Source organism: Lepidochelys olivacea, assembly GCF_965140295.1.
Source record: "Lepidochelys olivacea isolate rLepOli2 genome assembly, chromosome: 3".
Lineage (NCBI taxonomy): Eukaryota > Metazoa > Chordata > Testudines > Cheloniidae > Lepidochelys > Lepidochelys olivacea.
In genome coordinates this window covers 148,674,116-148,688,605 of record NC_140413.1, presented here as the reverse complement: position 1 = coordinate 148,688,605, position 14,490 = coordinate 148,674,116, and the positions used below count along the sequence as shown (strand labels likewise).

Here is a 14,490-nt window from a genome sequence, read left to right as displayed (position 1 = left end):
TGAGTGTACAGTGGTGTTTTCTGCCCTGTAGGGTTTTATATTCCGCTGAACCATCTGGAGGTCAGCCAGTGCTTTTGCATAAGAAAGAACAATACATACAGTCTGCAGCATAAGTTTTACTGCATAAGCCCCTTCCCTATATCTCACTAAATCTGGTCTGGGGCCAGGATTAGGAACTGATTAGCCACCAGGCCTTCTTGCCCAATGCACCGGCTGCTTTCACAGCCCATGCCCCAGACACCCAGAGTAATCATGTTTGGAACTCACAGCCTCTGTCCTCTCAAAGTGTTCCTCACTATCCCAGCTCCAGAATCTTAGAAGTGGCTTAGCACTCATGCCAAGTGATGCTGCAGGGCTGCTACAGTTAATGGAAGTTGGACATGTCCCAGGGGCTCTCTTCCCAGAGCCACTCTCTAATAATAGGCCTTTTAGTGGAACATGGGTAATTGGTGCCTGGAGGTAATCATGAGGGAGAATGCAACATCTTCTCCTTTTCAACCTGCATTGGCCAGAGGCACTGAAAAGAGACCTAGCTGCGCTATCCAACAATCCTTCCCACTGGAGCTACTGTGTGTCTGTCTAGGCTGCTCTGACACACAGCCATTTTACTCACAAACCCCACAGCAAAGGGCCTTATTCCCACTCAGACACCTAATCTGAGCACATAAGAGATTCTGCAACTCCCTGTCTGCAAAACATCACCTGTACCAGCACTGACACTTGGATGCAGGGAGCCAGGGTTGGCACCACAATGGCCCCTCTCCTGCTCCAGGGCCCATGCAGTTATTTCTCCACACCCACTTGACTTCAGAGTCTTCTTGCTTCGGTTTTTGAGCCTTTTGAAAACCTAGCCCCCCATCAACCCCCTCCATCTCCATCCCACCTGCTGTGAAATGGAGAGACCGGTATTCACTCGCCTCTAGAACCTGGTGGCTGGAAACTGCTAGAAGGGAGCTAAGGGTTATTCAGACAGGGTGTTGACATCTTCAGAGAAAATCAGGTGTTGCAACCCAGGCCTTGGACTTGTCACCTGAGCCCAGACCCTTACCTGCCTTGTTCTGCCGCTCCCCTTTGGTTTCTATATGCTGCCTCGTGCGGCCTCGTGACATGCAAACCCTGGCTCAAGTGACCCCTTCTCCCTTCCAAAGAGAGAAGTTGAAAGGCTACTTAACATGCTCGCCAGGATCCAGTTTCTCCCCCACTTGGCATCGCCTCTCTCCTGTGCCTGATGCTCAGGAGCCTGGTTTTGCTTCCTTAATTACTCGCGAGATGGGATTTTGCTTGGGGGTTTCTATATACAGCACCCAATCCTTTTCCTTAGCGGATTAGCTCTTTGCAGAAAGCTGCCTACATATGCAGTTTAACCTAATCTTCACATCACTCCACTAGCTTCTTTATACTGCAGTTTATACTGAGCAGAAATCTAGCCAGAGTCTCTCTGCTTCCTATTTCCCACCAGCTACAGAATTCTTTTAGGGACCTCAGCATGGTGCTTTCCCAGCTCCCTCTCATCTGCACCCTGGGGAGCACTGTGAATGGAAGGGGGCCAGGCCCCCTTCACCTGCGTTGCTCACACTTAAGTTCATTCATTTAATGGGAGTGGGCCAGAAAAGTCCTGCACAGTGAGTGTTGCTGAGGTAAGCAAAGCTGGGATGTTTCCCAACCCCCTTCTCTCCCCCTCTGCCTCCATGCACTGAGCAAGGGATGTGAGCAGAGCCTGGCCCGTCTAACTCAGGGCTTGGCTAAACTTGAGAGTTACAGCGCAATAAAGGAGCCCCGGGCGCCCTAGCTCACTACCCATCCACGCTGGCAAGGCACGTAGAGCGCTCTGACTCCGCGGCTCTAGCGCTGCTGGGACTCCACCTTGGCGAGTGGAATAATGTTTGCTGCGCCCCCGCTGGAGCACCGCAGCGCCAGTGTGAACGAGGTGTTGCATTACTGTGCTCTGATCAGCCTCCAGAAACGTCCCATAATCCCCTTAAGTCAAGTGGCCACTCTGGTCATTGTTTTGAATTCGCAGTAGGAATGTGGATATGCCGTTCGAAAGCTCCATTTCTGACAGCTGGCTGCTTATCTGCTCCCAGACAAAGCAACCATTACTGTGGAATGGGGTGTGTGAGAGAGGCGGGGGGGAGGGAGGGTCTGCTGCTGTCTGAACTTACAAGACAGCATGCTGACATGCTCTCAGCCCCCCAAAACCCACTCTCTCTCCCCCACATACACACAACACACTCCCTGTCACACTCCACCCTACCCCACCCCCATTTGAAAAGCATGTTTCAGTCATTTGCATGCTGGGATAGCTGCCCATAATATACTGCTCCCAATGCTGCTGCAAGTGCTGCAAATGTGGCCACGCCAGTGAGCTGGAAGCTGTCAGTGTAGACAGACTGCAGCGCTTTCCCTACTGCGCTCTCCAAAGGCTGGTTTAACTCGAAGTGCTCTACATCTGCAAGTGTAGCCATGCCCTCAGATGATGAGCCCTGGGGGCAGGAACCACATCACTGAGCACACACCACCAGTGTTTATCAAAGAAATCCCCAGGTCTCTGGCCTCTCTGCTCTGACAGATCATTCCCTGATCAGCTTTAATTCACTCTCTCCACTGAATGAAGAAAGGCACAGGGTTGGGGGGGGAGGGGAGGCAAACTGCCTGACTCTCTTCATTCCTACCATGTTTCCAGCTGTTATCCAGGATCCTTCCTCACCCCCTGCCTCTCCTCCTCTTCTTTCAGAGTAACTCTCCTGGGATCTACAATCCCCCGTCATTTCCCTGCCTCAGCCAAGGCTCTGTTAGTCCCATGATACCCTAGATTATCCCGTTAGCCTTTGAGATTGTCGATCTCAATGGGTAGTGATCAACGGCTCAATGTCTAGCTGGCAGCCGGTATCAAACGGAGTCCCCCAGGGGTCGGGTGCCGGGGCCCGTTTTGTTCAACATCTTCATTAATGATCTGGATGATGGGATGGATTGCACCCTCAGCAAATTCGCAGATGACACTAAACTGGGGGAAGAGGTAGATACAATGGAGGGTAGGGATAGGGTCCAGAGTAACCTAGACAAATTGGAGGATTGGGCCAAAAGAAATCTGATGAGGTTCAACAAGGACAAGTGCAGAGTCCTGCACTTAGGACAGAAGAATCCCATGCACTGCCACAGGCTGGGGACTGACTGGCTAAGCAGCAGTTCTGCAGAAAAGGACCTGGGGATTACAGTGGACAAGAAGCTGGATATGAGTCAACAGTGTGCCCTTGTTGCCAAGAAAGCTAACGGCCTATTGCTGCATTAGTATGAGCATTGGCAGCAGATCGAGGGAAACGATTATTCCCCTCTATTCGACACTGGTGAGGCCACATCTAGAGTATTGCAACCAGTTTTGGGGCCCCCACTACAGAAAGGATGTGGACAAATTGGAGAGAGTCCAACGAAGGGTAACGAAAATGATTAGGGGGCTGGGGAACATGACTTACAAGAAGAGGCTGAGGGAACTGGACTTATTTAGTCTGCAGAAGAGAAGAGTGAGGGGGGATTTGATAGCAGCCTTCAACTATCTGAAAGGGGGCTCCAAAGAGGATGGAGTTAGGCTGTTCTCAGTGGTGGCAGATGACAGAACAAGGAGCAATAGTCTCAAATTGCAGCGGGGAAGGTCTAGGTTGGATATTAGGAAAAACTATTTCACTAGGAGGGTGGTGAAGCACTGGAATGGGCTACCTAGGGAGGTGGTGGAACTTCCATCCTTAAAGGTTTTTAAGGCACAGCTGGACAAAGCCCTGGCTGGGATGATTTAGTTGGGGTTGGTCCTGCTTTGAGCAGGGGGTTGGACTAGAGGACCTTGTGAGGTCTCTTCCAACCCTAATCTTCTATGAAACCATGTGACTCCCTTATATGTGTTGCCGTGCAGAAGAGAATGTGCTTTCCACTCTTCCTTTTCAAGCCATGCTTTAGTTCCACCAGTGCAGAGAGATTTGACTAAAGCCAATGGCCTCTGCAACCAGCTCCGCTGCAACTCCCCAAGCAAAGAAGAGGAAGTGCCTAGTCGACAGGACCCCCAAACCACCATTTGGAAGCTGTTGCTGCAGCCAGCCCTCATGGCGTCCCTTGGGGAGGCCCTCTGTTTTAACCCTTGCTGTGGAGAGTTTTATATCAAGCACTCTCACTGATGTCATACCAGGCATTTTACTTATACCCGTGCCATGCCACAACAATATTACTAATGGTGAATAATACAGCATCTTTGTTCCCAACATCACCTTGCTCGCCCCCAGCCTACCACCAACTCCACTCACATACCAGCCCTACTTCAGAAGATGTCTCTGATAGCAGCAGCCCTGAAAGCACCATTTAAAATCCTTTTCTCCCCATTTTTAGACCAACAGCTTGACCCTCCCAGGGTTGGCATGTGGAGTTGTCTCACTTGATGGGTAACACCACAGTATGTTCCCCACCCATCTCTGGCCTGGAAGTAGGGTCCTTTTTACACATGCCTGGCCCTCTCAGATGTCCATGGAACTTATTAATTTCCTGACCCTTTGCCTGGGTGCTTCAGACAAGACTCTGTTAGTCCCATGATACCATAAAATATCTCCTCAGCCTTTGAAACTGTGCGACTCCCTCTTCTGTGGCTCTATTACCTGGACCACTGCCCTCCTCTTTGCCTTCCCAAGATCTGCTTACATGCCACTAGGGCTGCTCCAGGCCTTGGCCTCTAGGCAAGTCCCCTCCCTCTCTTGCCTGTCTCTCCTTCTCCATTTGTAGTTCAATCACACACCCCAACAGGGTTCAGTTTTCCTTTCCCTAAGCTCCAGCTGCAACCCAGGTATCCAGCCTGGAGAGCCCAGTGGCCTGAACAGGGGAGTGGGAACTGGAAGCTCCTGACCATGGGGTGTAAATTTCTCCCCCTCTCATTGTAAGGGGTGGATCCCACCCCCGGGAGGGGGGGGGTGAGGGCTTCACGGACCTAGGTGTGTAAGGTGCAGGGCCTCCTGCCCTAACTACATTTGTGGGGGAGAGGCTATATCCCAAAATAGAGGGTGCAGCAAGGCGGCCTGAGGAAAGGGTGGGGGGTGGGCGGTCCCAGGCCTTTTGCACGGGACCAGGTACCTGCTGCCCTGTGCTAGCGGAAGCAGCGGGGGGAGGCGGTCGCGGTCGCCGCGGAGCCAGGCAGGGCAGGGGGCGGAGGCTGCTGGTCTGTGGCAATAGGAACCAGCCAGCCCCCGCCGGGCCGGCCCCAAACAAAGCCGGATCCCGGGACGGAGGCAGCGCGAATCCCCGCAGCGGCGCTGGACCAGGGGTCTCGGGGGGCACCAGGCCCGGGCGGCTGCAGCCGCTGCCGAGCCGGTAGGAGGAGCCGGGGCTGCGAGGGAGGAGCCGCGCCGGGTCGGCCACACGGGGATCCGGAGCAAGGTGCAGAGGGAGCCGGGCCCAGCCGGGGGCCCGGCCAGCTCCGCCCCGGGAATCCCGGTGCCACAGCAGCAGAGTCCCCGCCTCCAGCAGAGCAGGTGCAGCGGGCGGAAAGAGCCGCAGCGCAGAGATCCCGGGCTGGCTGCCGCCTGCCGGGGGAAGGGAGCTGGGCACCGGGGTAGGGATGATCTGTGCCCGCGGAGGTCCCGGCCTCTGATGCTGCTCTGAAGCCTGATGACAGCGCAGCCCGTTCCCTCCCGGTCTCAGGGGCCCCGCGGCTGCTTCGGCTCTGTCTCCCCATATCGTTAGCGGTCGGGCTCAGATCCACGCGGTGATCCGGATCCGATCTGGATATAGACCCTCCTTCTCGGTGATCCGGATTGCACGGTACCCGGTTCTGTTGCGGATTGCACACCTCTTTCCCGTCCCGGGAATCGTGCTCCAGCCGGACTGCAGCCTTGATTGTTGACTCTCTACCCGTAATTGCGTCGAATATTGAAGCCGCTACAAGAATTGGAGATTATCTACCTGCTTCTATTTGGATTGCACTTAGTTTCCTTGCGCCGCTCGAGGTTGCACAGCAGCGCTGCACTGACCCGATTGCACAACATCAGCACCGACAAAGCTCCAGGTTGCACGTTAGTTACTTGCAGGAATTGGGATTGCACAGCAGCCTTTGCACAGGTCCATAGTGCACATTACTTACCTGCACCAATCCGGATTGCTCGGTAGTCTTGGGCTAATCCAGACTGCACAAAAACCTTTACACTAATTAGATTTGCACAGCAGATCCCAGCATTGATTGCACCTGCACTGATCTGGATTGCACACTATTCACTTGCACCAATTCAGATAGCACATTATTTACCTGCACAGATCCAGATTGCACAGCAGTTTCTGCAGGTGTCTGTGTGTGTTTGCTCACGGCTAAAACTGGTGAAAGATGTTGCCAGGGTCTATCCAGATCTCTGGGGAGACTTTATCAAGTGCTGAGATCCGGGACATTTGCGAGAGCCTGCGGGAGAACTCGGTGCGACTGCTGTCACTCCGGGGCTGCCAGCTTTCTGACCGGGATTTCGGGCGCATTTGCCGAGGGGTAGCGGAATCTCACTCCTTGGCTCAGCTCAACCTCAACCTGGGGATTGTGTCCAACATCAACCGGGTCAAGCAACTGGCGGAAGCCCTGAAGACAAACCGCTCTGTCCAGTCTCTGTTGTAAGTAGGGGAGACCTTGCTGGATGTGGATGTGGAGATGTGCCACCCCCAAGAGTGGCCTTCCAGAAGTCCAGTATCCCTGCCCTCAGTGAGCATCCATGTCAGGAGATGTGCTCCCCTCTGTCAGGAGATGTGCTCCCCTCTCTCCCCCCGCTGTTCTGACAGGGTTGCCTCACCCCTCTGTGGCACTGTGTTGCTCTTCAGTCCTGTAAATTAATTCTTATCTAGAAAAAATGTACCTGATTTTAAGCATCAAGTTCCCCTGCCCCATGCTGGGAGGAGGCCACCACTGCACCTCTCCCATCTCTTGGCATATCTGATCTCTCTCCTATTTTGGAAGGGGGATGTCTCTGCATCCCTAATTCCCTAGAACCCTGTCTGTCCCATGCTGGGAGGGAATTGTCTGCACCTCTGAAGTCCCCAGGCCTGCTTCCCGTCCTATGCTGAGAGGACTGTCTCTGTACCCCTATCACTTGTCACCAGAGCCCTTTTTGTCCAGTCTGTTCTAAGCTCCCTCATTCAGGGATACAGCATCCCTAGGCATTTTGGAGCCTTGTCCCCACCAGGCAGTGGCATCTTCCTCCTGTTCCCTCTGTTTCTTGGTTCCCATCGTCTGAGGCAGTCCCCAGTGCCCTGAGGAAGGCACATTAAATAATTCCTACCCTTTACCCACATAGCCTCCATGGGAGCCCCCTGACAGACGCCGGCCTAGCTCTCCTCAATCCAGCGCTCTCCATCCATCCCTCTCTGGTGGCTTTGGACTTGGGAGACTGCATGCTGGGTGACGAGGGCATCAACTTGATCTGTGGGCTCCTGCCTCCTGATGGAGCCAAGTCAGGTAAGCAAAAGGGTCTGTGGGGTATGCAGTGGCCAGTGGAACTCATATATGGCTCAGGCCCCTCTGCTTAGAGCTAAACTTCTTCTGCTTGTGTCTTGTTAGGGGAGCAGCACATAAAGTTTCTCCCTCTGCTGAGACATGGCACGAAGCTTCTCCTCCCAGCGTAAGTGCAGTGAAACCGTCCCTTAGTACAGGAGCCATTGCACTGGGTGAGGACTCTGCTTCCTCCTTGCCTACTTCTAAGGGGAGGGAGCCCTATCCAATGGAGCATGGTTCCTGGTACAGTGGACTGTTCCATTGGCACGATGCTAGTGGGGAATGGTGACCAGTTTGCTGCCTCGTGATGGGAGAGTTTGAATTTAGTGGGAGGGAGGCACAAGGCTTGGACTTCTGATTTGGTGTTAATATTTTGCACTTGTGAAGCCTGAGCTGTGATTGTTTCATTTACAATGAATGCAGATCAATGCACATTACGTTTGCCCCCTCCCCCATCCTGCCCCGGAACTGGGGTTTACAGTAAATTCGCCCCATTGGCTCCTCTTGGAATTAACACTGAATGGTCCCTTGTGGCTGTTTTATGGGGAAGGGAATAACTGTCTGCTGGCTGAATAAGTTCCTTTTTAGGGGGGATGAAGTCTGAGGCCTGGGCCCAGCACCCTAACCAGCTATTGACCTCAGGCCTCCCCAGGTATATGCTCACAATAGACACAGCAGCCGCCCCTCCTGAAACTCAAGCTTCAGTACCTGCCTGTCCTGCCCTTCCTTGCCACCCTTGCCCATTTCCCCCTCCCACGCTGAGACTGCTTTTTGTGAGCAAATGAAGGGGCAGCACTGCAGGTAGATAATTAACTTTAGTCGTTCTATAAACCATACCCTCTCCACCAATCAGGGTGCAGGGAATTGTGAAACTCTGAGCCTTGCGCTTCCTAGCTCTGTGATTGGCTGAGCGGGTTCTCCTCTGGAAGGTTTGGTGACTTGTCTGGAGCCTTAGGGTGTTCGTTGGCTTCTCTCTTTTCTCCAGGCCTTAAGGAGTTAACACTGAGCGCAAACCCGGGTGTCACGGCCAAAGGTTGGGGACGGCTGGCCATTGCAGTAGCCCACAGCTCCCAGGTGCGAGTGCTGAACCTGGACTACAACCCCCTCGGTGAGCGGCACAGGCGTGAGAGGCTCTGAACTACTAGCTTGACAGGCTTTGTGTGAGTTTGCTGCTGCTGAAGGTGCTGGTCTGATGGCCCTGGAGACGGAATCTAGACCAGGGACATCCTGGGCACTGGCAGGGCAGGGCAGGTTCCTCCACACTGTCCCTTCTGCTGGGCCTCTTCCTTGCCCTGGAGGTGCGGGCTAGGGAGACCAGATATCCTGATATTAGGAGATTTGTGTTATAGAGGCAACTATACCCTCCCGCCACCCCCCCTCCCAAAAAAAAGTGTCCCAGTTTTTCACACTTGTTATCTGGTCACCCTAGTGAGGGGGGAGTTCATTCTTCATAGCCCATTCAGTCCTCTGTGCTTGAGACTGGGGGCTGGTTAGTCTCACTTGTGCTGATAGTTTGTGTGATGAGGACACGTGTCCTGCCAGGAAATGCATCAAACATGTTTCACAGAGGAGATGGCAGCTGCAAGCAACGCAGGGAGGAAAGACTGTGTCCCCCGCTCCATCCGCCAGGGACTCTGGGCTCCCCGTGTCCCACTGGCTGTGTTTGCTTGTGTCAGGCCTCAGCTCAGGTGGTGACCTTCCTCTGCTCCCTCCCATTCCCAATCCCTTAGGTCTGAGCCATTGGCCTGCCAGATGGAACATGCCCCCCCACCCCACCCCTTCCCCCCAGCTCCTTCCCCAGATAATAACATGGAGGAGAAGAGTCTGGCAATGATTGCCATGGAAACCAACTCTCCTTCTGCAGCTTGTATTGCTGCTGGTGAGGCAGAGACCAGGCCATGTGGCTCTCCCACCTCACCCTGCCCTAGGAAACTAGGCCAAGCAGCTCTCTCTCCCCTCCCTGCCCCCCCCACCCCAGCGGAGACCCTGGCTGGGTGGGTGCTTCTGCTCTGTGTTAAGAGTTCCTACCATGGTAGCTGATGGAGCCCCACCTGCGACTGTCCCCTGCCTCTTTCCTGGGGATTTTCAGGGGAGTGCTTCACTGGCACTGGCTGCCAGTGGGGTCAGCCCCAAAAGAGCCATCCCCCTACAAGGGGTGACAGCATGTCTGCTGGCTAGGACGGTAGACTCTTGGGTTCTGTTCCTGGCTCTGAGAGGGAGCGGGGGCCAGTGGTCAGAGCAGACGGCTGGGAGCCAGCACTCCCAGAGTCTATTTCTGGTTCTACTACTAACTTCCTCTCTGACCCTGAGCCAGTCACTTCTCCTCTCTCTGCCTGAGTTTCCCCACTGGTGATGACGGGAGGCTCTGAGACCCTCGGGTAGCGGGGTGGAAGGTGGTGTGTCTGAACAAAGTCTTCTTGTAAGAGAAACAATTTCACTATGTTCCTTCAAGTTCTCTATGTTCAGTCCCAGAACGGCCAGTCACAGCCCACAACTAACAATCCGCTCTTTTCACAACCAATAACCCTTTACCTCCTCCTCCAAGATGTTCTTGGCAAATAGGGATTAGTTGGTAGCATTGGGACGGGGTAGTCCCATGATCTGCCAGGCCCAGTGGATGCATGGTCTGTGTGAAGCCAGACTCTACTTACATCCCCTGGCTTTCTTCTCCTCCAGGTGACCAGGTAGCAGGGATGCTGGCTGTTGCTGTGGCCTCCAGTCGCACCCTGGAGGTTCTGGACTTGGAAGGAACAGGACTTACCAACCATTCGGCCCAGGTAAGGAGTGTCTGGTGCTGATATAGCATCATCTGCGCCTCAGGGACACAGGTGTTAACAAACAGTGGGGTCCCCAACCCTGAGATGTACCTCCTTCCCTCCCCCCATCAGTGGATGCTCTCTTCAGAACAGTCTCTGCACCTAGAAGTACTGCTACTATCTGTTCCTTTCCCTGACCCAGGGCTCTCAGCCCTTGGAGGTCCTGCTCAGCCCTAGCCTGAGGCTTGTGGCCCCTGCCTCAGCTCCAGTGAGTGGAGAGCGAGAGAGCAGATATTTTGCATCTTTGGTTCTCTGGAAAAGTGAAGGAGAAGGTTTGGTTTCAGGAACAAGGTTTATGAATAAGTCTTGGAGTTTAGGCTTAGCGCGAGATTAGGGGGTAACAGATATTTATCTGCTGAGTGGTTTTTTGCAGTCTCTTCTCTGAGAAGCTCAGCTCATGGTACTGAGATTTCCCATTCTCAGTGTCTCATCTGACTCAGGCTTGCAGGGGACATTTGCAGGTAGGAGAGAGCAGTAGTTTCCTCCTTGGGTACAGCCAGGAAGTCCTGGCAATGGCCTCAGGTGGAGAGTTTTTAGTGTCCCTAAAAGCTGGGGTGGGGAGGGGATGCGGCTCAGAGCCAGTGGAGGGCAGAGAGAAGAAACGAGGACAGGGGTTGGGGCAGATGAAGAGAGTATAAAGCAGCTCTGAACGCCTTTCCTGTCAGTCTGACTTCTGTCTGTGCTGCCTCTCTACCCGCTTCTGGCTCTCGTTCTGCTCAGACCTTGCTGGACATGGTGGAGAATTACCCGACAGCCCTGCGGACGCTGATCCTGGCAGAGAACAGCATCAGTCCCGAGCTGCAGCAGCAGATCTCGGACCTGCTCTCTGAGGGTGAGGAAGAGGAGGAGAATGAGGCTCATGAAGTCACGGCCAGGGAGAAGAACCCCTGGATCTGCCAGAGCAGTAAGACCTCTGGGACCCCAGAGAGGTGGAGATGAGGCTGGACTGGGGAGGCTGTCAGGAATGAGGGTTCTGTGTTGTTTTCTGCTGGGATGAGTATGTCATTGTGGGGTTGGTAAATGGACAAGGTCCCATCTCATTGTGGGCTGGAATACAAACTGACTTCAAGTCTCATCGGCCAGTTAAGTAGAGTTGGGCTGGGTCAGTACTTCTATAGGAAGCCTCCCAGGAAAATCTGGCTTCTACAAGAAGTGGAGGTGGGGCTTAGTGGGCTCTTTCCAGTACCAGTGCCTTGGCGTGATGCTGCAGGAATTAACATCTTTCAGCAGAGATGTAAAATCAGAGTCATGGATATTAAAACTCCCATGGGTCTTTTCATAAAACTTGGGGATTTGGCCCTGGTGTCTCAGCTAAATTCTAGCTCATGTCATTCCAGGCTGCTTCCCTAAATTCCCGTCCAATTTGAATGGGGTAAACCTTGTGTGGGTTACCGGCACTATATTCTATCTCCATTGGCTGTATTTGAAGGAAAGGGATATTGTAGTGATTCCAATGAGCTACTGTATACCAATGTTTGATAGGAATCCAGCAGAACTAACAGGGATAAAGGCAAAAAGGAGATCTACCTGGATCCTGCTAATTTTTTAACTAGTACCTGCATCCAACCAATTTTTGTCCAATGCTCACCCCTCCCCACTTCCAATTCCAGTGTCTAAATAGAGAACAAGTATAGCTGCTCATAATGCACCAAAAACATCTGGACCCTGACACATCTCGGTGCAGCAGTGCCCCAAAACCTGCCTCCAACACCCAGATTCTGTGAGATCCAATCAATATTTGGACCTAGTCCCTCAAATTTAATTGTCCAAATAGAGACCAGGGATAACTTCTCTGAGTCCAAAAACATTGTGACCCCCAATACTTCCTGGTGCAAGAACCTGACTCCAGCACTTCAGAAGAAGGATGGGGTTGTCTGCTTCTCAACAAACACATGTGTTCAGCTCCATACACACCATCCTCAAGACACTCAGCTGAGTTTGGGGAAGAATTCCTTTGGCAACAGTGGCTGGTTCTTTGTGCAGTCATGTACTGGCCAGTGCTATCAGGAGCAGCGGGGAGTGTGAGGTAATGGTATGTCCTATCTGCTTTCCGGCTTCATCTTCCTCTTTAAAACTGAACAGGGAAGTTACATGTCAACCCTAAATTCAGACAGTGTGAAGAGTGAGAATTTCCAGGTGTCAGTTGGGAAACAAAGTGCCGTGTGCTCGTGCCCCTTGGTTCTCCACAGCCTGGCTTCCCATGTGCATCGGGGTAGATCTGCTGCTTACTTCTGTGAACTCTGCAGCGCAAGCACAGCTAAAGGGGAGTGAGCTGGATTCTGTTCTTGTGGACTGGCAACAGAAGGGGTTGCGAAGTTCTAGTCAGTTATACCTGGGCAGCCTCTCTGAGAGCACAGGAGTTTTCCCTGAGGGCAGACTTTGAAGGCAGTGGGATTGCACAGGTGTCACTGAAGGGCTAATTTGGCCAGCAGAACCCATAGTGCTCCTGATGATGGACAGACTCTCAGATCCCAGGGGGAGTTTTCAGGGCTGGCTTTTCCTCTGTAACCTGAGCACACGGCGTCCCTGCGAGACGATACATCTGGATCCCCGCAGTGACATTGGGGCAGTCACTTCAAGGTCCCACAAACAGCATTAACTCTGCCATGTTGCACAGAGAGTGTGCATCTGATCACCTCTCCCCCTCAAAATCCTCTCTGGCTTCTGGCTCCTTCCATGTTAGCCAAGCCTCTCCTTAGCCCTCATTTGCTCTGCCTCTCTCATGTCCTTTATCCCCTTCTCTCACTCTCGACTCCGCGCCTGGTGGCCAGACCTGTGTTCTTCTTCAGCTCAAATGTCTAACATTCTCTCTCCCACCTGCTCCACAGATCCCAGCTCCCAGATGGTCTTGGTGACGTCAGGTCTGGGCGAGAGCCTCTTAGCAGAAACAGAGATGTGACTAGGATACTCCTGCAGCATCTGCTGAGACAAGCACTGTTTGCCTGTATGGGTGGGCCATGTGCAATGCGTGCATGGAGTGTGTGTGTGTGTTCACACCACACATGCTGGGTGAATGTCTGTGCTGTGTGTGTGTGCATACCCTGCTGTGCCCATGCCCACATGCCTCCAGCAAGCCTGCCCCAATTGTGCATTCACATCGATGCCATCTTGGGGCTCTGAGTTTTGGATCCTGGCCTGAGTGAATCTACATGAGTGTCTGTATCACATGCTTTGTCAGCTGCTTGTGCTTATCCACTTACTGCATGTTTAGATCACATGCCTTCCCTCTCCTGGCTGTACATTCCTGACCCCCGTGCTGGAGGTTGTATTTATTCAGAGGTATATATTTGTGTATAACAGATGTTCTTTCTATTGCTTGTACCGGTGTCTTGAAGAGAGTTTTATAAAGGTCACAGACATGGCACAGCTCATGGCTGCAAGAGGCTCTGTCATTCCTGCTCCCACTGACAGGAAAGGGCGTTGAATGGGCTTGGAGAGGTTGATTGCGCGGGTGAGGAGAGACCTATCACAAACAGATCCCTGGAATGGAGCAGGGATTCCCCCAGCAGAACAATTGCAAGGGACTGCTGGACTAGCAGCAGCCACGTGAGCTGCCCTCCACTGAGGTGCGTATCAATCTGCTGATAGAAACCAGGCTAGAGTGGGAGCAGAGGAAGCCAGGCACAGCCCCCAACAGAGGTTCCACGATGCATCTGGGAAGGGACAGGAAATTGTCCCCAGCGTTTAGTGTATTGTGCTTGTGCATTTATCCAAAGAAGGTAATGCACAAATAGCTGGGGCAAGACCAGATGCCTGGCCGGTGCTGCTCATATCCCCCTCTGTATGTCCTGGAGCCGGTGCTGGGCGTGTGAGCAAAGACCATATGGCCAGAATCTACTGCTCTGTCCCCACTTCCCCATGACCCAGAGCTGGCTATCAGGCTGGATGGGCTGAGAAGTTCTTGGTTCTGTCCTTGTGGGAGAGAGCCAGATCCAGTCCATGTATATAGGAGATGCTAGAAGGCCTGTATGTACCAGGGCTCGCTGCTGTTCCATGAGAGCAGAGCCCTGAAATCTCATTCATTGCTGGTACCTTCGAAGCATATGCTCCCACAGGAAATCAAAGCTGAGCCAGATCCTGCATAGCCCCATCTCCCTGAAGGGAATAACAGTGAGAAAGGGCCAAAGCCCTTGCTGTAATAGGGGCCTGTCCCTCTAATCCTGGAGCCCTTCTAACTCTGCTCTT

General features: G+C 53.1%; 1 protein-coding gene across 2 annotated transcripts; it reads left to right on the top strand.

The window, feature by feature from the left end:
- Positions 1-5,213: 5,213 nt before the first annotated feature.
- Positions 5,214-13,671, top strand: LRRC73 (leucine rich repeat containing 73). Of its 2 annotated transcripts, none has more exons than XM_084623511.1 (6): positions 5,214-6,615; positions 7,293-7,453; positions 8,475-8,597; positions 10,166-10,266; positions 11,026-11,137; positions 13,134-13,671. In XM_084623511.1, exons 1-6 carry the CDS (start codon positions 6,344-6,346, stop codon positions 13,202-13,204), a joined length of 840 nt encoding a protein of 279 aa, XP_084479637.1. In that variant the 5' UTR covers positions 5,214-6,343; the 3' UTR covers positions 13,205-13,671. The 2 variants fall into 2 exon arrangements, with proteins under 2 accessions (XP_084479637.1, XP_084479636.1); XM_084623510.1 differs by having other exon boundaries at positions 5,218-6,615; positions 11,026-11,209.
- Positions 13,672-14,490: the final 819 nt, after the last annotated feature.